We start from the raw sequence: 26,848 nt of genomic DNA on the forward strand, positions 1-26,848 counted from the left end.
CAACAGTTCAGCACTGTACACTCACCACCTGTTAGAGCTCATGCTAAATGTTCCTATCACGTGTAATAAAAACTGAAAGTTTAAAAATCTAAAAGTAACCTCTGACCTCTGGATGACAGCGACAGAGGACGCCAACCTGAGCTGTCTTTATGTTCACATTGTTTAGTTTTCCTAACATCCGCTGTAAGCACAAACCTTCCTATTGTAGGGAGTCTGGCACACTACCTGAATGATTCTCATTTTCCAAATATCAATTTCAAAATAAAATGGGTTATTTCTTAATTATGAAACAATTCACTCCCATTATATCGACAAATGAGAACAGATGTAATTTCCAGCCAGACATTCTTTCTAATTCTCCTTTGGTTTTGAGTAGGGACTTCCGTTATAGCTCACGCCCCTTTCTTCACTAGCTGTAAGAAGATCGTGGTTTTGCTTCTGTGTTCACTCCAAGCCACCCTCAAGTGCAGGGCACAAACTGTAAAAACCCGAGTTCGGAGCACAGCCGGAGGACTAAGGCAGCCTTGGTCTGCACACCTAGCACACTCTCCATGAAGTAATAACGGGCAGCTCTATTATTCCAGGCATCATGCTCATCACACCCATCTTCAAGTCTCCTAATCACGTATGATATCGACAGAGTTCCAGTTCTTACTATAGAGGTGAGGGGTATGGGACCCGAACAGAAAACAGTGGGGACCTCGCAGGGACCAGGGTGGAATTACAGCAAAGTGGTATGTATGAAACCTATGACCTTTTCTTCCACCTTAGAAGTGTCCATGTTCCCTGGCCAAGAATGGGAGACATGGACAGCCCAGAAGCCCAGGGCTGGAGCTTTCTCTATGCCTGAACTTCCCGCAGCAGTAACCACCACCTAATTTCATGTATCAGTTTCCCCGGAATCAAATCTCACCACCCAGAGTACGAAGTGAGAGGCACGAGACCCAGGACTGGCACATTCCCTGCATCTCGCTACTGACTAAGCTAAAGAAACCAGCATTTTAAATTGATTTCCAAGTTATTTCTGAAAACGAGGAAGACACGGTGATCGAATGTGTGTGACTGGGAGCCACGCGCTTCTCCTCACTCTGCACGGTCCTAGCGCGCTGTTTCATTTCAAAGGCAGGAGAAGGGAGCGAACGACAAGAAATAAAAGTAAATCCGAGACCTGTAAGCCTCCGAAAGATCAGGAGACGGGCAGGTTTCCCAGGCTCGCCCCTGGGGCGAACCCGGCAGCATTAAAGCTATAATGAGCAAAATGGTATTTTACTAATGAGTACCTTCCCTTTTTGCGGGCTCTCCATTGTCTTGCGGGGAGCTCCTCTCTAAGACAGGAAAGGGCAACTGTCAACCCGCTCCTTCTGGAAATCTCTCTCGACTACTACTCCTACCCTGCGCCAATGTGCACCACCCAGCTCATCAACTCCAGACCAAAGTCATCGCTTATAAACTTCAAAAAAAGAAAGAAAGAAATCAGAACCCCAGGTGCTGCGAGGGGCATTTGTGATGACTAATTAATGGATTTTTATCATAAGAAACGAGAGGGTTGAATGAAATATTTTTAAACTCCAATAAAAAATTTTTTAAAGCCAATGAGAAAAAGCACATTAACATCTATGAAATATACTGTCCGAAGATAAAAAATAATAATGTAAAAATTCTCTACAAACACATAAAATTAAGCAGCAAGTTATCAGGTAACAATTCCACTCCAAGCAAATATCCAGAGAAATGAAAATGTACACATGCCTCACGGACGTGGAAACAACTTTGACTCAAACGGTCACTGACTGACGGAAGGACACATACAGCATGCTCCTCAACACTAGGAAGGACTGTTGTCTTGACATCTGCTACCACCACACAGGGACCTGCAGACATGACAGAGACAAAGAAGCCAACCACAGGAGACAGGGTGTTGGAGATGACTGTCTCAGTCCGTGTTCTACTGCTGTGAAAAGACACCATGACCACGGCAACTCTTACAGACGAAAGCGTTTGAACTGGGGGCTTGCTAACCGTTTCAGAGGTTTAGTCCGTTGGCATCATGGCAGCGAGCATGGTGGCGTGGCGTAAGTCAGGCATGGAGCTGGGTGATGCTGAAAGTTCTACACTTGATCCGTAGGCAGCGAGAAGACCTGGGCTTGGCATGGGCTTTGGAAACCTCAAAGGCCACCATCCATGACTCACCACCTCCAACAAGGCCACACCCCTAATCCTTCTCACACAGCGCCACTCCCTGATGACTAAGCATTCAAACGAATGAGCCCATGGGGCCATTCTTGCTTACACCACCACACTGACATTTGTGTGAAACAGTCACATCACACAAGTCTGGGGAGGCAGAGAGAAACAGTTAAAGTCTGGGACTCGGGTGACTGGAGAAGAGAGGTGTGTGGAATGAGGAGTCACTGTTAATGGGGACACATTTCTTTTCAGGAGGTTCATAAAGACAAGTACTACATGTTCTGGCCCCTCTACAGAACCTAGCTTTTTTTTTTTTTTTTTTTTTTTTTCCTTTCTTTTTGGTTTTTCAAGACAGGGTTTCTCTGTGTAGTTTTGGTGCCTGTCCTGGATCTTGCTCTGTAAACCAGGCTGGTCCGCCTGGCTCTGCCTCCTGAGCACTGGGATTAGAGGAGTGTGCGACCACTGCCGCCACTACCACCCGGCCCGAGCCTAGCTTTTAATGTGTACCTAAGTGAGGGGCTATATGTCATGAAACTAGAAAGGGAACTATGAGAGGGAAAATGTAACAATATAAATGATATAGAACCAGACAAAAGGATCAGATGGTACAGGGAAGGGATAAGAAAAAAAGGGAGGGAGGACGGAGGGAGAGGCAACAGAAACAAACTATGTTTCTAAGTCCATAACAGAACTCAATGCTTTGCTAATTAAAAATAATATTTAACTAAAAATGAAAAAAGGAATAGAAACGTTGGGGCACATGATAGAAATATAAAAGATAATTAGACTCCTCTCCCTTATCCATAAAAGGGGCCTAATCTTTCCTATAATTGTATTTCAATCTAGGTGTGGTGGTGCATGTCCTTACTCCTAGGATCAGGAGGCAGAAGCAGGTGGATCTCTATGAACTCAGGGCCAGCCTGGTCTACACAGCAAGTTCCAGGTCAGCCAGTGATACACAGTGAGACACTGTTTCAAAAAAGGAAAAAACCTAGTTTTAAAATGTACTTCATTTATCCTCTGGAAATTTATACAGGCATGCAATGTATTTCCATCATATTCACTCCCTAATCCAATGAAGTGGTTTTTTCATCTAAGACAATTCCCTTTAGTCTGCTTTAAATTTTCTTTTCCTGTTCTGGCTGGTTGTTTGTCCAGGCTACATGAAACCATCTAAACTGATCATTTACAAATGTATTTGTTCCCCTGCCAATACTGTCTATTTACACATATATGTACTATGTAATATACATATATGTATATGTCTAACATAGGAAGACACTATATTCTTTCCTACAGATGTCACCTGCATTTAACAGTATAAAATGCTCCGATCACAGTAGAAATCAGAGTGTTTGAGAGCCAGGAGAGGCTGGTGACTTACATGAGTGAGAAGAAGCTACAAATCTCTCAACAACACAATGTCAAGGAAGGGATTCATTTGCATGTATTATTTAGCCTGCGGTACAGAGTCCTTAAAAATTAGGCAAAGAGGTCAAAATCATTAGAGAAAAACAGAAATAAAACATCATTAAACCCATGGAATGACTGTTATATCTTTTCAAAGCCTGACACTGATTTTTTGAGGTGGAAAAAAAGGGGCACAAATGTGCTATGAAATGACCTTGAAGTTACTAGCAGGGTATGAGTATAGATCTTATACAGGACAGTCTTCTCTCGATTTCTCTTTTGGTTTCCTCTTTTTCTTAGCCATATAATTCTTAATTTCATTCAAAACCACTAAGAAAGTTGTACTGTATTCTTTAGCCAAACACCCACTATTAATAAACAAATCGATCTAAATGTTTGAAGACTAAAGCATCTAATGCAGATGCTGGGTTACAAATCAGCGCTGGTCGCTCCTGCATCTCGGAAGTAAGATCAGCAACATCTGGAACTCAGAATGTAAGAGGTGTGTGTGTGTGTCTGTGTGTGTGTGTGTGTGTGTGTGTGTATGTGTGTGTGTGTGTGCGCGTGCGTGTGATGATCTAATAGGATTGCCTGGGCTGGCCCTGGAGCCCAACCAGGCTGGGATCATAGGCATGTACCACTTTAAAGTTTACACAAAATGCAAATACAAAGATCTTTCATGTATAGTGATAATTTGTACTAAATCATATTATATGGCATATTTTTATTTCAAGTACGTTGATATGATTTTATTATATTATTTAGAACACTGCTTAAAGCACAATATTTTATATTAATTATTTCAACTCTATTCCCAATTACAAATCAAATCTTAATTTAATTGCACAGAAGACTCCAGAGATACACTGTCATGAGTCCTTAGTCACGCTCGGCTGGGCTTTTTGATGATACATCTATCTAAGGTGTATCACACTTCGGGAAGTAACCCTGTACCCATGTTCCTACTACATGACCCTAGTAACCCTCCTCCATCACCAAGAGGAAGGGTAGTTTCTTTGACCTACTGATGTCCTATCTGGAGTGGATAGGCATCTGTACATCTCCCCAGGAAAAGTTCCAGCTGTCAGAGCTGTGCTAAACAGCTCCAGGTGTCCGGGACACCTCCAGGGCAGAGCTATTCTGAGAAGCTCGGGTTGTCCGGGATATCTCACCCTCCAGGGCTGAACTGTCTCCTTGCAGCTTCAGCTGTCAGAGCTGTCCTAAGCAGCTCAAGATGTTGCCTGATGCCCCAGGTGGTCAGGACACCTTTCCCCAGAACTGCAAAACTCAGGTTTTGGTGCCGAAATCCGGGACCAAACCCACAGAGTTGCAACAAATTTTCTTACAGTAACTTGGTAATATTGCTCCATCAAAGCAATGAAGTATGTAACTAGTGCTGGTTTATACCTAAAAACTCCGTGTGACTTAAAATGCAGGTGGGTGTCCAGAGCTACGTAGTTAGTTCCTTCATCAATTACCACCCTCGGACATCAACTTACAAGGAGCTTGTGTGACCCTGGAGACTGTATAATGACACCCATCCCCTTCCCCAAGTGCTACCCAGGCACGAGTTAGCAGAGCCGAAGAGCTCAAAGCAGGCTCCTGAACCGCAGCGGCAGCAGAGTCGGGAGCCTGCCTGCTTCTAAAACGCATTTCCAACTGTCCATCTATCTAACAACAGAGATAAGGGCACGGTGAGAGAATGTCTCACATCCTCTCCTACACAGACGCCCCTTCCCAAGGAGGGCGTCTCTCTGGCTTACCATGTAGTCACAAGGTGGCAGAACAGGTATAATATATAATGTCCCTAATGAAGACCAGAAATCCTGGCACAACGTAAGTCTTGTCAAAGACTCATTGGGAAACAGGTCTGGGGATGTGACCACGCTGGGGGTCCTGAGATCCCTGATTGACAGATTCCTTAATGGCTATTTGTATAAGAGACCTTAAGTCCCTTTTTTATGGATTTATCTTTATCCCCCTCCTACAGTTTTGGTATTCCCTCCCTTGCAGGCACAGTCTAGAGTAGTCTGCTGTGACTATGACTTGTGTCACTAGAGATAATTATGAAAAGTGGTTCACGTTTCAAAGGACAGTAGCAACTGCCTGAAAAATCACAAGGAGGTGGTAGCAGAGTTTGGGAAGAGCGAGTTTTAACAAAAATGCCTTCATTTCCACGTTCTCAAAATGAGTGATCTAACAATAAGAAGTAAATCACAGTAACACACGGACACGGCACACAGCAGTCGAGCCCACTGCACAGGAGTCGAGAAATACAGACAATTTCACAGACCAGACGGTCCGCGATGCCCTGACGGCTATTTACTACAAGGTGACGCAGACCACTTCTACACATGATTTTATAAACTTAGTGAAGAGAATCCAGAGTTCTGTAGATGGAATTTGAGTTTGGGCTTCGGGGGTTTGGTTTCTGCTTTGTCCTGGAGCCTGAACTCAGGGCCCTAGATCTACCGCTGAGCTACATACACCTCAGTCCACACACAAACCCACAAGTGAACTTTTTTCATGCTATTTTTTTTCTGAGAACCACTGAGTAAACTGTAAGGAAAATCGAACCAGAGCGTCTTTCTGAAGATACTGGAGAACCACTAAGCCCACAGAACTACGTTAAAGGCCCAAAAGTTAAAAGGGAGAGCAGCCGTCACCCAACACATGTGGCGCTGGATACTAATGGGTCCGATACACGATGAGATGCCCACAGCTCAGGAGAGCTAGAATACAATGCCGATATACAGAATGATGGGTAGTGAGGCAAAGCTCAGGGAGAGCTGGGATACCCAATCGGGCTCCGGATACACAAAATGATGATGCCCACACAGCTCAGGGGAGAGGCTAGAATACCCAATCGAGCTCCAGATACACAGAATGATGGGTAGTGAGGCCCACACAGCTCAGGGGAGAGGCTGAGAGTTTAGTCTCGATGAAGCTGATGGGGTTGGTTGGGGTGTGGGTGGGGGGGACTGCTTCCATGAGCTCATGGGTAATCTGAGAGCTTTGCCTAAGAGATGGAGGTAAACTGGAGCTAGACCCACGCTAAGAAAGGGCCTGAAGACTGGATTTCAGTCATTTCCAATTCTGCCTGGATTTAAACCATCTGCTCCTGACCCAAATGCCTACAAGAAACAAAGTTAAATGCTCTGAAAAATGCAAGATCGCCCAAAGCTTAAAATTATCTTTGTACTACCACACCACAATGACTATAGACAATAAAGACAAAAAAAAAGCAGCTCCTAAACAGAGCAGCAGATGGAGCTGTGCTAAACGATCAATGCCATCTATCTAACGACAGATAACGCTGAAGAATGTCTACATTCTCTACACAGACGTTCCAAGGACCCCTGAATGTAGCACAGTGGCAGATAATATATAATGTCCTAATGAAGACCAGAAATCCTGGCACAACGTAAGTCTTGTCAAAGACTCATTGGGAAACAGGTCTGGGGATGTGACCACGCGGGGGGTGTCCTGAGATCCCTGATTGACAGATTCCTTAGTGGCTATTTGTATAAGAGACCTTAAGTCCCTTTTTTATGGTTTTATCTTGATCCCCCTCCTACAGCTTTGGTATTTCCTCCCTTGCGGGCACAGTCTAGAGTAGTCTGCTGTGACTTTGACTTGTGCCACTAGAGATAATTATGAAAAGTGGTTCACGTTTCAAAGGACAGTAGCAACTTCCTGAAAAATCACAAGGAAGTGGTAGTAGAGTTTGGGAAGAGCGAGTTTTAACAAAAATGCCTTCATTTCCACGTTCTCAAAATGAGCGATCTAACAATAAGAAGTAAATCACAGTAACACACGGACACAGCACACAGACACAGCACAAAGCAGTCGAGCCCACTACACAGGAGTCGAGAAATACAGACAATTTCACAGACCAGAGGGTCCGTGATGCCCTGACGACTATTTACTACAAGGTGACGCAGACCACTTCTACACATGATTTTATAAACTTAATGAAGAGAATCCAGAGTTCTGTAGATGGAATTTGAGTTTGGGCTTCGGGGGTTTGGTTTCTGCTTTGTCCTGGAGCCTGAACTTGGGGCCCTAGATCTACCGCTGAGCTACATACACCTCAGCCCCCACACAAACCCACAAGTGAACTTTTTTCATGCTATTTTTTTTCTGAGAACCACTGAGTAAACTGTAAGGAAAATCGAACCAGAGCGTCTTTCTGAAGATACCGGAGAACCACTAAGCCCACAGAACTACGTTAAAGGCCCAAAAGTTAAAGGGAGAGCAGCCGTCACCCACATGTGGCGCTCTTTCCTAAGGACCCCCTATGCAGAAAGCAGGGCAGCTGGGATACCCAATCGGGCTCCGGATACACAGAATGATGATGCCCACACAGCTCAGGGGAGAGGCTAGAATACCCAATCGAGCTCCAGATACACAGAATGATGGGTAGTGAGGCCCACACAGCTCAGGGGAGAGGCTGAGAGTTTAGTCTCGATGAAGCTGATGGGGTTGGTTGAGGTGTAGGTGGGGGGGAAACTGCTTCCATGAGCTCATGGGTAACTCTGAGAGCTTTGCCCTAAGAGATGGAGGTAAACTGGAGCTAGACCCACGCTAAGAAAGGGCCTGAAGACTGGATTTCAGTCATTTCCAATTCTGCCTGGATTTAAACCATCTGCTCCTGACCCAAATGCCTACAAGAAACAAAGTTAAGTGCTCTGAAAAATGCAAGATCGTTCAAAGCTTAAAATTATCTTTGTACTACCACAGACATACTTTATGGCTCTTAAGATGTAAACGTCTATAAGGACCAAAAGCCAACAGAAAAGCAATAGACCCAAGGACCCAGAAGACAGGAGATGCAGCCCTGGATAAGTCAGGGCTTGGGAATGTAAAGTACTATGGCTATTTTGGTCAAAAATATACATATTAATGTGCAGAAGGTGGGCAAGGAACTAGAAACCAAATGAATGAATAAAACCATTGAAAAAGAAACAGTAAGTAGAATTGGCTGAATAAGTAACAATGGTAAAAATCTCCAGTTGTTTGAAAATGAAGCAATATACTGTTTGATTTCTCAGAGGCAGGAAAGGATTTGGAGCACATGATAGTAAAGATTCAAAATTCAAAACCTATAGAATGTAAGCAAAAGTCGTAGGTATTAAGTGACTTAGAGCCTTAATGCAAATATCTGGAAGCAGGAATGGTCAAAACTTTGGTGATATCCACCAAAAAACAGGAGGTGGGTGTGTTTGTTTGGAGGCAGAATGCCAGATAAGCACTCGACCAACTAAGCCAGCCCGACATACCAGTTCCCCTCTTGTATCAAAAACGTGTACATGCCAAGCATGTAGTGACACACACCTTTGATCTCAGCATTCAAGAGGCAGGAGGCAGGCAGATCTCGGTGAGTTCGAAGCCAGCCTGGTCTACAAAGTGAGTTCCAGAACAGCCAGGGCTGTTCCACAGAGACACTCTGTCTTGACAAACAAAAACAAAAAAATGTGTACATGTATGCACCAAAAATATGTATGATGCATACATAAAGACAGTTCTTAGTGATCAGGAAGTGGAGCAAATGGACACACGTCAATGGTAGAACGGAGAAATGTGTCTGCTTACGCCGTCGCTATTTAGCTTTAAAAGTGAATGTGGATGAATCCCGAAATAATGCCGGAAAAAAGATGCCATGGAACCACATACATGGGAAGCATTCCGGTTTTACAGAGCTAATGAAAGCATTAGACGCAGGGCTGGCAAGGTGAGCATTGCTTCCAGTGGAAAACGGCGACGAGAGGAAACGCGAGAGGGTGCATTGGAGGTGTCTGTGGTTAGGATGATAACCTGCTTCATGACCACGGTCATTAGGACATACGATGCAACTCGCTCATGAACAGTCCATGGGATCCCCCCGTCAAGGATAAACAAGATCGGTATTGAGCAGCTTGGTCAAAATAATTAGAGCAATGATCAGGAAGTAATCCTTTCTGAGACGGAAGGACAGACTGACAAGGCGGTGGAAGCTGCAGACGCCCTTTATACAAGGGTGTCCGATGAAAGGGCACTACGCCTTGGAAGACAAAGAGGGAAAATAAATGATCAGGATGCAGATTTCCTTTGCATGGACTAAGTGCTAATAAGAAAAGCCAACAAGCCGGGCGGTGGTGGCGCACGCCTTTAACACCAGCACTCAGGAAAGCAGAGGCAGGCGGATCTCTGTGAGTTCGAGATCCAGGACAGGCTCCAAAACTACACAGAGAAACCCTGTGTCAAAAAAACAAAAATGAAAGAGAGGGAGGGAGGGAGGGAGGGAGGGAGGGAGGGAGGGAGGAAGGGAAGGAAGGAAGGAAGGAAGGAAGGAAGGAAGGAAGGAAGGAAGGAAGGAAGGAGCCAACAATTGCAACAAAGGCATTCCCAGTTTATGGCCATGCTACCTGAAGGTACCCGATCTCATTTGAATCTCTGAAGCTAGCTAAGCAGGGTCAGGCCTGGTTAGTACTTGGATGGGAGAAAAAAACCAATCCCAACCATCCTTCAAACAAAGGAGAAAGACCACCCGGCAGGGCGGAGCGGAGAAGTTTCCTAACCCTAACCCTTCCGAGGCAGAGAGGGGAGGCGAGCACCCATGCATCCTCCACGGCCTGAGCTGTGCGTTTGTTCAATGAAGAATCACAATGAAAACAATCTTACCCTTAATCGCGTGGTGGAGATCTCAGCTTTTAAAATATCAGGATCATATTTAGTGCTAGACGAAGACCCTGAGAAGACTTTTAAGAGAGAGAGAGAAAAAAAAAAAACATTACTTATCCGTTGCAATAATTGTAAGCTTGGAATTGACTGATTTTAAAAGCAAGGTTTATGGGCAGGCCCCAGTATTCCAGGCCAGCCCTTTATCCCAGTTAGATGGGAGGCTGAAGGAGAAAGATTGCAAAATCAAGTGTTCCTGGGCTAAAGGACGCGCTGAAGGACAGCTTAAACAACTTAGTGAGATCCTGTCTCAGAATAAAAAGAGGTTTGGCGACAAAGTTCAGAGGTCCAGCACATGCCTAGCGTGCACGAGGCCCTTCCTGGTCCCTGTAACACACCGACACCCAGAGCCAAGATTTCGGTTCTTCTGTAGAAACGGCTTTTGTTTTCTCTTTTAGGAGATAGGTTCTCATACTTATTTCAATTTTTGATATAGGGTCTTCCTACGCAGCCCGGGCTAGCTTCACAGTTGCAGGGATCCTCCTGCCTCAGCCTTCCAAGTGCCAGAATCACAGGCATGAACCAGCAGGCATGGCTCTCCAAGCCTTTGTCATACTAAAACAAAATAAAACAAAAAACCTTCAGGCTACAAAATACTGAAAGAAACTTGTCCTGGGTCCTTCAAGAGTTCTGCTGTGCAGCTCCTTAGGGGGCTACGACTTAAAAAGTTCTGGGCCCGTCATAGCTGCTTCTTTAAACCCGGCCAGCTCCAGATGACTGACACTTGAGCAGAGACGGAGGGGCTTGAGCCCCAACAGTCTCGGTTCCTCCCCAGGAACAACAGTGAGCAGAAGTCACCTTTAACAGGCTCACATTGGGGCTGCAGAGTGCTGGCCGCTCTTCCCGAGGACCTGAGTTCAGTTCCGAGCACCCATACTGGGCAGCGCCCAACTCTGTGGCTCTAGCTCTTGGGGATCAGATGCCTCTGGCCTCTTTTCCTTGTTCAGACAGAGATTTACCAAACAAAAGGCAGCCAGGCATAAGCCCGATGCCCAAATGGGGAGATCTGTACCTCAAGTGGGCATGGGGCATTTCTCTGAGTCATCTGTTGGGAACCCCCTCCTCTCTCGTGGCTCGGAGGAGTTCTTGCCTGGGAGGGAAGGGGGCTCAGAATTTAACTCCACAGACGAGTGAGTGACCTTCACCTCTCTACAATCCCATCTTCAGTTCTGGAGTGTGACCAGCCACACAGTACTCACGGCTTGTGCGAGAACTTGACTTTTCCTTGTAGGCGTCATTTAAGCGGACATACTCATCGAGGGCCAGGGCCAGCCTCTGTTCCTTCACGTGGTACAGCTCCTTCTGTGTCCTGAGTGCGTCCTGGGCCACGGAGAGATAGTCCTTGAGCATCCTCTCCTGCTCACCCCGCCACTGCTTTCTCGGATCTTCAATCTGTGTGGTTTCTGAAAAGACAGTAGGTGGGAGTCTGTGCTGGGGTTTAATTATGCTTGTAGGATTATTCATTGGGGGATTAGCTAGTTTAAAGTCTTGTATCCTCTAAAGCATCTACCAGAAACTTCTATAGTGTGACTTGTCTACAATCTGGATATGGGGTTGTTCTACTTACTTCAAATCCAGCCCTTGGCCATTCTTTTTCAGGTGATGACAGCAATGTGTCTTAACTATAAGCCCCTCACACACATGTCATCCATCAATCATCCTCTTGAGAACTCTCTGGCTCCCCAATACCCAGGAAACAAGAGCTACATCACCATGAGCATCCAGGGCCTGGATACTCGGATCCAAATGGACTTTTGAAGGGCCACACTTCCACTGACTTTAACACAGGATTCCTGCCCTCTTACCTAGTACATCAGCACTACTCCTGGCCTGGTCCATGGACCATCACCGGCCTCAGAGTCACTTTCATACCCACAGCAATAAAGATGAAAATCAAGAGGACATTTAAGTCTTCAGAGCAATTTTATTCAGTTACTACATATCTGTTGAATCTATAAATATTAGAGCTTATATTTCTTTATGGGCATTTTATTTTTCTATGAATTCATTTTTATTCTACCAAAAATATCAATCACTCTGTGGCAGATTAGAAAATTTAAAACAATTAAAACCAAAGCCACCTTGCTCTTGCTGTAAGGAGAAAGTCCCTTAGCGACTGTGAAAGTCTCCAAACCAATTATAACCTCTGCTCAGAAGGCAGGCCCTGAGACGGCTCACCCTGACCATTTTATTTTATAACAAATGCATTGGCCACATACTAGGGCAGGGAGCTGCCATGTACTGGTGTCTGTCTTGGGGTAAATGGCGGTTACAAGGCCAAGTGCAGGGGTTGTGAATCTACAAGGATGCCAGTACAGTTGGCTAAGAGATGTTTGTACTGACAAGTCACAGAAGAATACACACTGTTGGCCAGAGAGTAGGCAAGAGGCAACTTACTTACTCAGGAACTATGAGACTACGCACTGGTGGAAATACCTGCATACAAACATGCATTGGCAGCATTATTCACAATACACAAATATTTAAATCTTGGTATATCTATACAATAAATACTACTCGGAAAGAAAAAGAAAAAGAGAGACAGACAATGTGCATGTCTGCATCAGATCCCAGACAATAGTTATTTATATGAAACCCTGGTCAAGGGCAAACCAAACCCAAAGGCAGAAAAGTGACCAACAGCTGCCTGTGAAGTACTCACTAGTGTGGCGCTAACGTCCTTTTCGAGGGGACAGAAACATTCCATAGCTTGGTTGTTACAAAGGTTATGTGATATATACCTGTCAAAGCTCATGAGCTGTATACTGAGAATAGACGCAACTCACTGTATGTTACACCTTAATAAAGTTGGCTTAAGGGTTTATGAGTGTAGCTCACTGGTCGAGTGCCTAACACACACACACACACACACACACACACACACACACACACACACACACACATGAAAACACTCGTACATGAAATAAATTTTAAAACTTTAAGAGAGAACTGAGGAGGTCTATGTTGGCCCATGGAACTGACTTTTCAGAGCCCAGACTGTCCTGGGAATGTGTGACCTGACCCCCGGGTATAAGGCAGGATATTAAACTGACAATTTGGCCCGGGAAGGCTGGGTCCTCTTGGGGTAAGAGAGGCCCTGGGTGATTCACAAAATGGTGTAGCTCAGTAGAACACTACACTGCCTCAGACCTATAGTTCTGGCCTCATACTCACTGGCTGCTAAGAGCTGAGCTTTCTCCAAAGCACCATTTTTTAAATGCTCATTTTAAAGATATAAATATTTAAATACACAAAAGATAAACATCTCATGTAATCATTGGGAGTAAACACTGTCTCAACAGGAGCTGTCCTGAATGGGCAGACCTTCCACATCAGAATCTTCAAGGGCAAAACAGCATGGCGCCGCCCTCTGGGGAATATGGAAGATGTGCAGAGATCACCGAGGAAGGGCCTAAAGCTCTCGGTTGTCTATTTACATATATTTATTCACTGCAACATGGGCCTTTAATATTCTAATAGTGCTCAGACTGATTTCCAGTATTCATACACATGACTGCACTCTGGCTCAAAGGACAGAAACTGTCACATGACAAATGGGAAATTAGGGTCCTCAAGTTTTCTCGGGCTGGAGAGGGCAGCACTTCTGGATTGAAGGCCCGTGGAGAAGCTCCCCTTGACATGAGGAGGTCTGTGGAGAAGCTCCCCTGATGGTGAGGAGGCTGTGGAAAGCTCCCTGACATGAAGCTGTGGAGAGCTCCTGACATGAGGAGGCTGTGGAGGCCCCTGACATGAGGAGGTCTGTGGAGAAGCTCCCCCTGATGGTGAGGAGGCCGTGGAGAAGCTCCCCCTGATGGTGAGGTCTGTGGAGAAGCTCCCCCTGATGGTGAGGAGGCCTGTAGAGAAGCTCCTGATGGGAGGTCTGTGGAGAAGTCCTGATGGTGAGGTCTGTGGAGAAGTCCTGATGGTGAGGTCTGTGGAGAAGCTCCCCCTGATGGTGAGGAGGCCTGTGGAGCCGCTGCCCCTGATGGTGAGGAGGCCTGCGGCCAGCCACACAAAGGCACACTACACCAAGAACCACAGGCCAAGTTCTAGCCGTCTTCTCGAGCAGAGCGCAGGATGACTGCAGCCTGGCACCCTGGCTACGAGTTTCTAGAAACCGTAGCCAGGACAGCTGGGCCTCACCTGCTTCAAGGCCCACAGAAAGTGTAAGACAACAAACACTAGGAATTTGTCACGCTGAGATATGTAACTATTAAACCAATCAAGTAAAGAGATGCAAACACATGGATGTTTTTAGTTAGAATAGTAAGCAGGCACCCCTCAGGTCCAGCTAGGCATATTTGTCCCCATGTTTGGGAACTGGTGTACTTAAATAAATATTTGTCAACAGCTAAAAGGCCATGAAATCCTGCTACAACATTAACACTCAGATTAATGAATTAAAACAACACTAAGGATGGTAACGAACTATTAGTACTATGTTCGATAATAATAAATGTGTTTTGGGTGAGTCTGAAGAAATCCCCGAGTAGACTGGTTCGGATTTGTTTACAAGAGAGGCAGGAAACATTTATATTTCTGAAATATTGCACAATTCCAATATAAACCACAAAGATAACTCCCAAAGGCATCTTTGAAGGTTTCATAAGGCAGGACTAGGCTCATCTCCATCTGTTATATTTGCTGAATAGATTTGAAAAGAATATTTATTAAATGTAAACACGCAAGAAGAGTGTTTTACAAATGTGGTGTTTTTTTTTTTTTTTATTAAGACCTTCTGGCCTTGGGAGATCACTATATCATAATGCAATGTAATTTGCATGCTGTCGGCTATATTAAAGAAGAAATATATTACATGCTTTAAAACATTGCATATCTCAAGAGAATTCACATCCCATTAGTTTCATGGATGTGGGACTTCACAGACAGGGAACACAAAAGCTTATCATGGACGACAACATTGCCCTTCAGAGACTAGTGTTTCTGTCTATAACGCAGATTTCTGTTCTTCCTGCTGTGCTCGAAAGAATGAATGAAATAAATATGTACAACTTTTCTTATCTTCCTTTTTATAAAGTCTCTGCAAAATTTATTTGTTGCCTATTTCTTCCATGTACAATTATTAAGCCCCTACTGGATGTATTAGACAAAATAAGATGTTGGAGGAAATCATTATGCACAAAGTAAACAAACAAACAAACAAACAAACAATAACAAATTTATACCAGATTGAGATACTGTCTTTAGAGAAGGATGGGTAAGTATATAGCAATTTGGAGAGTGCAGGGTTTCTTCTGGTTGAAAAGGTATGATGCCAGCGAATCCAGCTGCAGTTAAACAGGATACCAAAGAGTTTCCTCTGTATTCTTTCACCAGGCTGCGTTCTCCAGCCAGCTGAAGACCTTGGCTCTACCTATGGTCTTCCTTCTTCCCTCCCCGAAACTCTGCAGCAGGCTACCATTTGGCCAAGCCCTGAGGATCAGCTGGTGCTCTCTGCAGGCAGCATGGGTCCACTGCAGAAGGGAGGGACTCCCTCCTGGCCCCCTGCTCTCTGTGCAATGGCAATCCTCAGGCAAGGTGGGAGACTCACCTCGGAAGTGAGCCACAGAAGAGTCTACGCAAACACATGCAAGGACCTTGACTCTATTTTAGAAGACCACCTGGCAGAAACGTGAGGCCCCACTGCCGAAGGGGTCGATATGGCAGCCTGGGAACCTTGTGTAATGAAATTTACACACCAAGTGAAAGAAAGAAATTCAAGAAACACCACAGCTGTACTGGAAAGCATAACGGAATTTGAAAACTCCAAGTATGAGTATGTTTGTGCCCTGACCAGAAGAAGGTTGAGACGATGTACAGCCGAGAATCAGAAAATGAGTTAACGTTAGCTCTTGTAACGTGAACTTCTTTTATCTCCATTTCCTATTTGTCTGCATTACTTTCACAAAATATATGATAAGGCTGCGATGGCCGAGTTGGAAAAGCGCAGGAGAGAAAGCCAAGGCACAAACGAGAAAAAATGAAGAAAGATTTAAAAACGAAGAAAGATTTTCCTTTAGCACTCCTAAGAACTCAAGTGCGGGTGAGATGATAATATAAAAGGGTAAAAAAAATCCTTTTTTAAGATTGTGGAGACAACACTGATTAGAAGTTTCTCAGAGGTTTGATCACAGTGAAGACGACCGGGAGGAAACAGACAAGAAAGACATTTGATAGTAATCGCAAAGAAAAACATCATGGCAGATAAAGAGGCACACACTAAGGAAAGGAAGAGGTCACAACTTTGGAAATGACAAGGTTTAAGGATCTTCAAATGGAATATAAGCTAAACAAATGAGGAGAGAAAGAATAAAAAAAAAATTGAAGGAAAATCTGAAAGTTCAGAAGCAGAAGAATCTACGTCAAATCTACATCTAGGTAGGAAAAAAAAAAAAGAGAAGTTCCTGAATTCGGCCAGTACATGGAATATATAAATTATCATAGTTTCAACTTAGCATCTCCTCCCATGCTGCCAATCAGCCATCGGGTCTATCGGCTGTAAGCGGGCATTAGCCGCCAATGAGTGAGAAGCGCTTTCAATGCTGACAGTCCTGGCTCCCAGATCATTCAAGACCTGGGGGCTTGTGGTGGTTTGAGTGCTTATATCCCCATGAGTCTCAGGCTTTTGGAGACCTGGTGTCCAGCTGTTGACGCTGGGAGAGGCTTGGGAAGTGTGGCCTTGCTGGGGGAAGTGTGTCGCGGAGTACAGACTCTGAGGTTTCGGAGCCACAGCATTCCCAGTCAGCTCTCTCCGGCAGCTCGAGATGCGACACCTCAGGACCCAGCTTCCTGTCCAGCCCCACGTCTGCACCTGCTGCCTCCGCTCTACCACCACGGACTCTAACCCTCTAGAACTGTGAACCCCAGATCAGCTCCTGTATAAGGTGCCTCTGACCTGGTGTTTTATCACAGCAACAGAAAAGGAATGAATATATAGGGTTGAGTGGGCGGGGCCAGAGGCTGGCAGCTTCCATGCCCGGAGAGCTGGGGGCCAATTATTCCAGGCTTCAGAAACCAGGGTATTGACTATGAGGCTCTTGCTCTAAATTTGAACTCCTAACAGCCCTGCACTAAGAAGCTATCTTAGTGCCCCGGGACGGAGGCGGGGCGTGGATCATGAGTTCCCATCCCTAACTAAGGAGTTACTGACAGGTGGATGCCTGAGAGCGGAGGGAGAGTCGGTATTCTTTAAGAGTGTGGCTACGGTAGGTGAACCATGCTCTAGTGGATGATCCTGGACCCTTAATATATGGTCAGCACAAACTGGACGGGATGAGATTTTTAAAAAAGGCATGAAGTTGGGGGGAGATCGGGGAAGTTAGGAGAGAGGAGGATGAATATGATTGAAATACATTGTGTGTACACAGTTCTCAAAGAACTGAAAAAAATAGTAATTTTTAAAATGTCCATTCAAGAGAATTCATTATATATATATATATATAATATTGCCAAAACCCCCAGTGTCATAGGGGGTGTTTTGTCGTAGTTAGGGTTTCTAGTGCTATGACAAAACACCATGACCAAAAATAACTTTAAGAGAAAAAGGTTTGTTTGTTTTTTATTTCTTCTTACAATTCTGAGTCGTATTTTGTTGCTGGAGGGCTTCTCTCAGTTCGCCGAGTCCACAATCCACTTATAAATAATCATCAGACGCTTATATCACTTATAAACTGTATGGTGCAGGCTTTTGTATGTTCTTTTATCTTAAATTAACCATTTTTATAATCTATAGCTTGCAGTGTGGTGTTAGCGTCTTAATGCTTTCTCCTGCGGTGGTGCATGTTTCTTCTTCTGTTATTCTCTTTTCTTTTGCCTATACTTCTGGTCATTAGCCATCAGTGTTTATTTATATAGAGTGATATCCACAGCAGTATTTCATCACTTAGGGAAGTCAGGACAGAAGTCAGGACATGAACCTGGAGGCAGGATGACGCAGACGCCATTGGATGCTTACTAACTTGCTCTCCACGGCTTACTTAGTCCGTTTTCTCCTACAACCCAGGGCCACCGGCCACCTGCCGAAGACGCGGTATCGCCACAGTAAGCCAGGCCCTCCCACGCCAATCGTTAGTAAGGAAATGCCTCACAGACTTCCCTACATGTAAGGACATTTCTTAATGGAGGCTCCACATCCCAGATAGCCTGTGTCAAGCTGACAAAAGACCAACCCGGACATGTCTCCAGGCAGGCTAGGAAAGTGAGCTCAGCAGCTTCCTAGAGCCCCAGTGCGGGGAGACACCAGGCATGGCACTTGCATACAAAGGGCGGTGCTCACACCAACCAGATCGGCCCTTTATGCAAATGAAGGATAGTATTTACACAAATTATATTTCTTTTGCTGGACTACCCTGGCAATCGCTCTCTGGCTGGCCTGGGGGAACGCTTCACTGAGGCTTGTGACAGAAAGGAAAAAAAAAAAAAATCTAGCCCACACCGTCCCAAAGAGTCAGGGCGAGAGTAACAGCATCTGGAAACCAAATTGTGCTTCAGCAGCCAGCAGCTGTAGTTACAACACAACTTCCTCAAGGCAGTCTCGAGTCCTAAGACCCAAGCAGCCTGGCCGCTGTCCGGCTGGTGCTCCTCCACTCAATACAGTTAGAGGTCAGTGAATGGTCTAACTGTGTCAGTCAGAGAGCCAGATCATCTTAGGTGCCCAACAGCTTAGAGGAAAGTTAACCACTAAAAGGAATGGCTACAATAGGGTCTGTCATCCGCATCATAGGGATTTAAAGAATTTAACAGGGCTCCAGCAGTACCCGGAAGAGGTAGCTCCCAACACATCTGTCTCATTTATGTTAGGTTTTACATGATTATGGCAAGGACCAAGAAATCGAACGATCTCCCTGTTTTCTTCCTTCTAAGAAATGGTTTGTCTACCTAGGGGGCTTGGAGGATACAGACAGAGAAGCAACAGAGAGGCTTGAGAATCATGTGCGCTGCTGAGAGAAAACGATACTGTATAAAGGCCTCACACATACCAGAACTTTTCTTCAAAGCCCAACAAAACCCGCGTTCCCCAGGAGGCTGTTTCAGAGTACCACGATGGAGTAAGCACACGCCATCCATCGCTCCAGAGATTACTACCAAAATCAGAGCGCAGAATCCACTGCCCAATCAAAGGAAGACTGGAAAAAGCAAGGGGAAGGACCGGGGGAGGAAATAAAAACACTCTGACAGAAACTTCTGGTTTTGTGTGTGACACTTCTTGTGACTTCCTAGATCTCACAAGACCGCAAATGGACTGGGAGAACAAACTCCAAAACAAACACCCACTTCTTGTCAAGAGTGTGGGGAAGAGGCCGTGGCCAGACAAAGCTCTTGGGGGGTACGGGGGACGGGGACATCCTAGGTAAACAGCAAAAAGCCTTAGCGACCCACCTGTTCCAGCCTGGTTTCCCTTGCTACTGTAAAACATTGACTAAAGCGACTTGGGGAAGGAAGGGATTTATTTGACTGAAGGTCACACACACTCCATCATGGAGGGAAGCCCAGGCAGGTACGCGGGGACAGGGACAAAAGCAGAGAACCCAGGAGCCCTGCTTCCTGGCTGGCTCCTAAGCTCCCATTCTGCCACCTTTCTCCTGCAGTCTAGGCCACCTTCTCAGGGATGGAACTGGTCACAGCTGGCTGGCCCTACCATCTATGAGCAACAAAGAATATACCCCCACAGACACGCCCACAGACCAGCCTGAGGGAGGCAGCTCCTCAGTTAAGGTCCCCTCTTCCCAGGAGCGTCAAGCCGCCAACCCAGGCTAACCACAGGCCGCCTCAGTTTCATTGTTTCCCATTTTGGCCCGGCATCCACTCATGGGAAGTGTCAAATAATGTAGCAAGGCTGAAGCTTCAGTTTCCAGGGGAGAGATGGGGGGGTTGGGGGGAGACAGACCTCAGAAAGAGCTGTTTTAGAGGACCCAGGTTCAGTCCTAGCACCCATGCTTGCTCACAGTCCCTTATAACTCCTGTTCCAATGGATCTGGTGCCCTCTTCTGGCCTCTACAGGCAGTGCAGGCACAAGTATACACATAAGCTCAGGCACACACACATACACACAAATAAGTGCAAAAATCTTTTTTTTTTTTTTTTTAAAGGAAAACTACCTACTCTTCAAGAGCAAAAACGATTAGTAGAGGGCAATCCTGAGATGAACAGATATTGGGATAATCAAAGACATTGGAGAAGCTGTCATAACCATTCTCCACCAGGAAAAAGCAAATGCTATGAAATGAATAGGAAGCCAAACAGAAAAGTATAGAAACAGGGAAGATTTTTTTTTTTGTTTTTTGCACATAAGAATTTAAATGACAGAAGGATGGCTTGAAGAACAAAGCAGAGTCTTCATCTGAACAGAACAGAATTCACGGGCTGGAGAGACGGCTCAGTGACCTAGTGCTCGCTGCTCTTGCTGAGGACCCAGGCTCATTCCCAGCACTCAATGCTCGACAGCTCACAGCCTCCTTTAACTGTAGCATCCGGAGACCGGACACCCTCTTCTGTCCGCCACAGGCACCTGCTCAAATTTTTTAAATGTGATTTTTCAAAATATAGTTCAACATCAACATTCTTTTTATCTTGTCATTATTGTCTAAACAGATGGCAGAACAACCATTTATATTGCATTAGCGTCATAAGTAATCGACAGACAATTTAAAGCGTGCAGGGAGATGTACAGAGTATATGCCAAGACTAGGCCACTTTCTAAAAGGGGGTTGAGGCCAGGTGTGCTGACACACACCTTTAATCCCAGTAGGGAGGCAGAGACAGGCACACTTCTGGGTCTGAGAACAATCAGACCTGCATAGTGAGTTCCAGGCCAGCCAGGGCTATATAGTGAAATCTCTGTCTCTGTCTGTCTGTCTGCTCTGTGTGTGTCTCTGTGTCTTTCTCTGTCTCTCTCTATGTCTCTGTCTGTGTCTCTGTCTCTCTGTGTCTGTCTCTCTCTCTCTCTCTCTCTCTCTCTCTCTCTCTCTCTCTCTCTCTCTCTCTCTCTCTCACACACACACACACACACACACACAGAGGAATTGGGACATCTACATAAGGTCCTGTAGCCAAATCCCAGTAGGTACTGAAAACATCTGTATATTTTATCAATTACAGTCTATTTGGCTTAATGTTAAAAATAAACATATTACACCCACTAATAAAATAAGAAACAGATAGTCACTTCAAGAAATACTGAAAACCCTGGTAACTAGCTCGGCACTCGTTCATAAAGAGAGCCCTACATATGAAGTCCCAGGAACTGTGACTGAAGAGTACTTCTACCTCATCAAGGACATCTACAGAAGAACAGAACAAAAGGGACGGCCAGCGTCATGTCTACTGAAAGACTAGAAAGTACAAATGTCTGTATTGGTACTTTCCAACAATTCAAAACACCAAAGGCTCTAAAATGCTGCCGAAATTAAAAAGCAAAAAGATGGGAAGAAGTTAGGGAAAAGAGAAATCTGGACCGGATAACAGAAGACAAAGCTCTTCTCATCTGAAGAAGAAGGAATCTCTACACAAGTCATCATTTGCTGATAAAAGAGTTGTAAGATGAAGCTTTAAAACACACCCGAATAGAACGCAGTGGGGCACACAGCAGGGGGCGTGCAGACCCAGGGGTCTAACCTGAGCTACTCAGTCCCTGGAAGACTCAGCAGCAGCAGTCAGTTCTTCCTGGAGCTGCCAGCTAATTAGACAAACTCAGAATTCCACCGTGGGTTTTAAAATAGAAGTTGGTTCTACAATCCACACAGGAAATATAAAAGTTTGTGATTTTTGAAAAACAATTTCAGTAAAGAGCCAAGTTAAAGAACACACAGCAACCCATTTCAAGACATGAACGCCTTGCAATTATGATCGTATGCTATGAGCATAAAGACACTACACAGATCAACAGAACAGAACAGAAAACTCAGAAATAGACAGATGTACTCTGTGGAGGTTTGGATAAGAATGCCCACCCCACCCCCCATATATATGAATGTTTGGTTCACCGTTAATGGACGATTTATAAAGGGTTAGGAGGTACGGCCTTGCCGTGTGTCACCGGGCTATTAAAACTAAAGCCCACTCCAGGCCCCGGCTGGCTCCTTCTCTGCCTCCATCTTCTTGCTAAGTGTAATTTCTCAGTTGCTGCTCCAGCGACATGCCTGCCTGCCTGCCTGCCTGCCACTGCCACACACCCTGTCCTGATGGTCATGGACAGACTCCAGAGAGTTAGTGAACCTGGAAGGAAGCCTCCAGTTACATGAGTTACATGCTTCTTTTCATAGGTTGCCTTGGTCATGGTGTCTCTTCACAGAACAAGAACAGTCACTGAGACAAACACCAACAAATTTTCAACAAAGGTAAACCACTCGGAAGGAAAGGAGTACCTGGTTCTGGGGGCGTGGGGCGTGGGACAATGGCCCAGTGGGTAAGTGCTTGCTGTGAAAGCCTGAGGGACTGGGTTCGGCTCCTCAGTACTGACACACGAAGTCGGGAAGAGTGTGCTTCTAGAATCCCAGTGCTAGCGAGTGAGGCAGATCCCCGGGGCTCACTGCTGGCCAGCCAAATCAGTGAGCTCCAGGTTCAGGAACAAAGAAAGACACCTGACAACAACAACCTCTGGCCTCTAACACGTATGCACAGTTGAGTGCACACGTACACAGATGCACACACCCCACGTGCACAGAGATGCATGCAACCAGACATGCACACTAAAGAAAGAAAAGAAAGAAACGGTCCTGGCATGATATATCTACTTAGGGAAGAAAGAACCTCAGTTTTACTTCACACAAAAATTGAAAAATAATTTAGTGTGGAGCAGCAATCTAAACTGTAAATGCTTCATGAAAGATCTACAATAAAAAGCAGAACATTTTACAGCTTCTCAAAGAAAAGAGATTTCTTAGAACTCAAAAAGTAGGAGGTGTTTTTAAAAATTAATTGGGCTTAGAAAATTTTCAGCTCTTCAAATCTGCTGTAAGAAAACTGAGAAGAGAAGCCATGGGTTAGAAGAAAAAGACTCACAAGATTTTAATGTAGAGAACATGAAGAGTTCTAGCAACTCATTACTGGATAAATGACTAAAATCATGGGCAAAACATATGAACACATTCTTCACACACACACACACACACACACACACACACACACACTCACAATGGCAATGAATACATTTAGAGATGCTCAACATCGTTAGCTGTCCTGTGATATTTTGTTTGTGTTCTGACAAAGTTTGCCTGGAAATCGGGGGGCGGAGCTAGCTACTAGTTAACCCAGAATCTAGGCAGTGGTGGCACACACCGTTAAGAGACAGGATCTCGGCCCCCCATTTGGTTGGAGGATTTCTAGTGGCTGCTCTGATCTTTCAGCTTTCACCCTCGGTATCTGACTCCAGGTTTTTGTTTTTGTTTTTGTTTTTTTGTTTTTTTTTTTTTTTTTTTGATAAGACTAAATAGGAGGACGCAAGCCACAACTACACTGAGACGGTTTCACACACCTGAGCCAGTAAGTTTAAGAGGACAACAGAACACGAACAGACAGCAACCGGAACTCTCCAAGACTGAGTGACAATATCACAGGCTCACACGTGTCTCGGGTCTTCACACAATACATGGTGGTGTCTGTCCACAAAAGGCAGCGCGCAGAAGGTTCATTCACAAAAAGCAACCCCAGATATCCATTCCTGGATACATGCATCCAGCCATATACTACTAGGGAACACCTTTATACAATAGTGTGAACGGATCTGAAGTGCCATTCCTAGAACGTTTAGAAAAAGGCAAAACTAATCTTTGGTGGCAAAGATCAGTTCCCACTGTGTTACAGACAGGCTGATTGCCAAGGGCAAAGACAGAACTCCCTCATGACTAAAACTTTGTCTTTACTGATATTTAAAATGTACATTATGTACATAAAAGTTGATTGTAGCCGGGCAGTGGTGGCACACGCCTTTAATCCCAGCACTCGGCAGGCAGAGCCAGGCGGATCTCTGTGAATTTGAGGCCAGCCTGGGCTACAGAGCAAGATCCAGGACAGGCACCAAGACTACACAGAGAAACCCAGTCTCAAAAAAAAAAAAAAAAAAAAAGTTCATTGTATAATACTACTGCAATTGTATCCAGAAAATAAAAACTTATACATGAACTCACTGGAAAGACAACAACAGACAAAAACCTCCATTCTGAAAACCCCAAGAATCTGAACACTTTAAATAAATGGCAAACTCTATCATGTTCATGGTATCATAATAATTGCTCTTCCCAAATTACCTATAGATGGTATCAAACGTCCAACAGGCTCCTTTGGGAGAAACTAACAAATTGATTGTAAAGTAACCACACTTATGAACTATGAACATGATCTAGAATCGCCAACACACACTGGAAAATGAACAAGAGCCCGAGGTCTCTCATTCATGACTCACTGAACATTCACAGTCCTAGGAGGCATTATATCCAGGGTACAGAGAAATACATAGTTAAGTGGAATGAAGTAGTCACACCATAGTAAACCACTTCCGACCTAGGCTCTAAATCAACTCAGTGAAGAAAATAAAGATGGATCATAATCTTAATTAACATAAATACTGCACCATAAAAACTTAAGTCTAGAGCCAGGCAGTGGTGGCGCTCCCCTATAATCCCAGCACTCAGGAAGCAGAGGCAGGTGGATATCTGTGAGTTAGAGGCCAGCCTGCTGGTCTACAGAGTGAGTTTCAGGACAGCCAGAACTGTTACACAGAGAAACCCTGTCTTGAAACCGCCCGCCCCCCCAAAAAAAAATCACCAATCAAACAAACAAAAAAACTTAAACCTAGAACAGTCATGGGAGCCTTTACCACCTGTGGAGATTTCTCAGCCAGAACTACCAACCATAAAAGAAAAAAACAGGTGTTAATGAGCTTCATCAATATGTGTGTGTGTGTGTGTTGTGTGTGTGTGTGTGTGTGTGTGTGTGTGTGTGTAGTGTGAGTGTGTGTGGGTGTGTGTGGGTGTGAGTGTGTGTGTGTGGGTGTGAGTGTGAGTGTGTGTGTGTATGTATGTATGTATTTGTTGTTACCATTATTAAATTGTGTATGGGGGGTGTGGGGGGGGTGTCTGCAGAGTCCAGCAGGGTCCCAACCCTTGGAGCAGGGGTTAAGGACAGTGTGAATGAATGCTCATGAGCCAAACGCCCAGCACTCAGGAAACTCACAATGGGCAGGAATCTAAGGCCAGTCTGGCTATACAGTAAGACTTTCTTCAAAAAACCAAAATAAACAGATACATTTCTAACATTTAAAGAGGAAATAGAAATTCTCCTTCTCATCAGGTGGTAGTAGAGCATGTCTTTAATCCCAAAACTCGAGAGGCAGAGCCAGGAGGATCTCTGTGAGTTCCAGGCCAGCCTGGGCTACAGAGCAAGATTCAGGACAGGCACCAAAACTACAGAGATAAACCCTGTCTTAAAACGCACCTCTCCCCCCAAAAAAAGCCTTCTATAACAATGCTCATAGCAGCCTTCTTCCTAATAGTCCCAACTAGGAACAATTTCAAATTCAAAATAGATTTTTAAATGGAATACTAATAAGCAATAAAAAGAAATATAATATACTGGCATCATAGTAGAATATAAAGGAGGCCATGAAGTCTCTAGGTTTGCTGTTTATTTTGAACTTAGTTTTTCTCATTAACATTCACTTTTGGCAAACTATTCATATATTTTGAAAATATGTTCCTTGCCAAATATACTTTTAAAGCATATTCTACCATGCCACTGTTCATTAGGACAGTCTATTTTTAAAGCTTTATTTCATTTGACTTGATGTATACATGCCTGAGCATATGTATACGCATCATGCCTGTGCCACCGGAGGCCAGAAGAGGGTGTTGGGTCTCCTGAAGAGCCTCCCCTTGTGGCTGCTCGGGACGGAGCCTGGTCCTCTACAAGAGCAGCGAGTGATCTAGCGTGTTGAGCCATCCCTCCAGCCCTAATGAGGGCAGGATTTTTTGTTTGTTTTTTTAAAACATGTCAAATAAAAGAATCTACTTCTAGTTAGGCAAGGTGGTACACGGAGGAAGGAGGAGCTCTGTGAGTTCGAGGCCAGCCTGAGCTACAGAGCAAGCAGGGCAGCCTGGGCTACACAGTGAGTTCTCTCATCCTAAACCATCCCACAGCAGCCTGTTACAGTGAGTTCTACAACAGGCGAATTTAAGCTATAGTGGTGCAATCTGAACAATGCAGCGTCAAGGAAGGGCTGACTGGAAGCCAGAAACATTCTGTGTTGTTTGGGCTGAGAGCTACAGAGGTGACCAAGTTCACCACACGTTGGTCACAGTTCATTGAGAAACTATGCAGTGTCTGCACAGTTGTGTGTGGACAACACTTCCATCATTAGGAAAGTCACGGCAGTGCTGAGCTATCTATCGCAAGTGTTCTCCTGGGGCCGAGGAGGCGGCCCAGGGATTAGTGCTACTCACTGTGCTTTGCAGAGGACCCGGATGGTCCCAGCACCCACAGGGCAGCACAAACCTCCTGTAACTCCAGTTCCAGGGGATCTGTGCCCTCTTCTTGACTC

At 44.9% G+C, this 26,848-nt stretch overlaps 1 protein-coding gene across 1 annotated transcript in view; it reads right to left on the minus strand.

Moving 5' to 3' along the window:
* Window positions 1-26,848, minus strand: part of Wwc2 (WW and C2 domain containing 2) — a 178,701-nt gene that overhangs the window by 72,893 nt on the left and 78,960 nt on the right. Inside the window, exons 3-4 of the mRNA XM_028854535.2 lie at window positions 11,517-11,720; window positions 10,261-10,337 (exon numbers count right to left, since the gene is read on the minus strand). Coding sequence (XP_028710368.1) covers window positions 10,261-10,337; window positions 11,517-11,667 — 228 coding nt within the window. The 5' untranslated portion in view covers window positions 11,668-11,720. The remainder of the gene's footprint in view (window positions 1-10,260; window positions 10,338-11,516; window positions 11,721-26,848) is intronic.

This window comes from Peromyscus leucopus, chromosome 17 (assembly GCF_004664715.2).
Source record: "Peromyscus leucopus breed LL Stock chromosome 17, UCI_PerLeu_2.1, whole genome shotgun sequence".
Taxonomy (NCBI): domain Eukaryota; kingdom Metazoa; phylum Chordata; class Mammalia; order Rodentia; family Cricetidae; genus Peromyscus; species Peromyscus leucopus.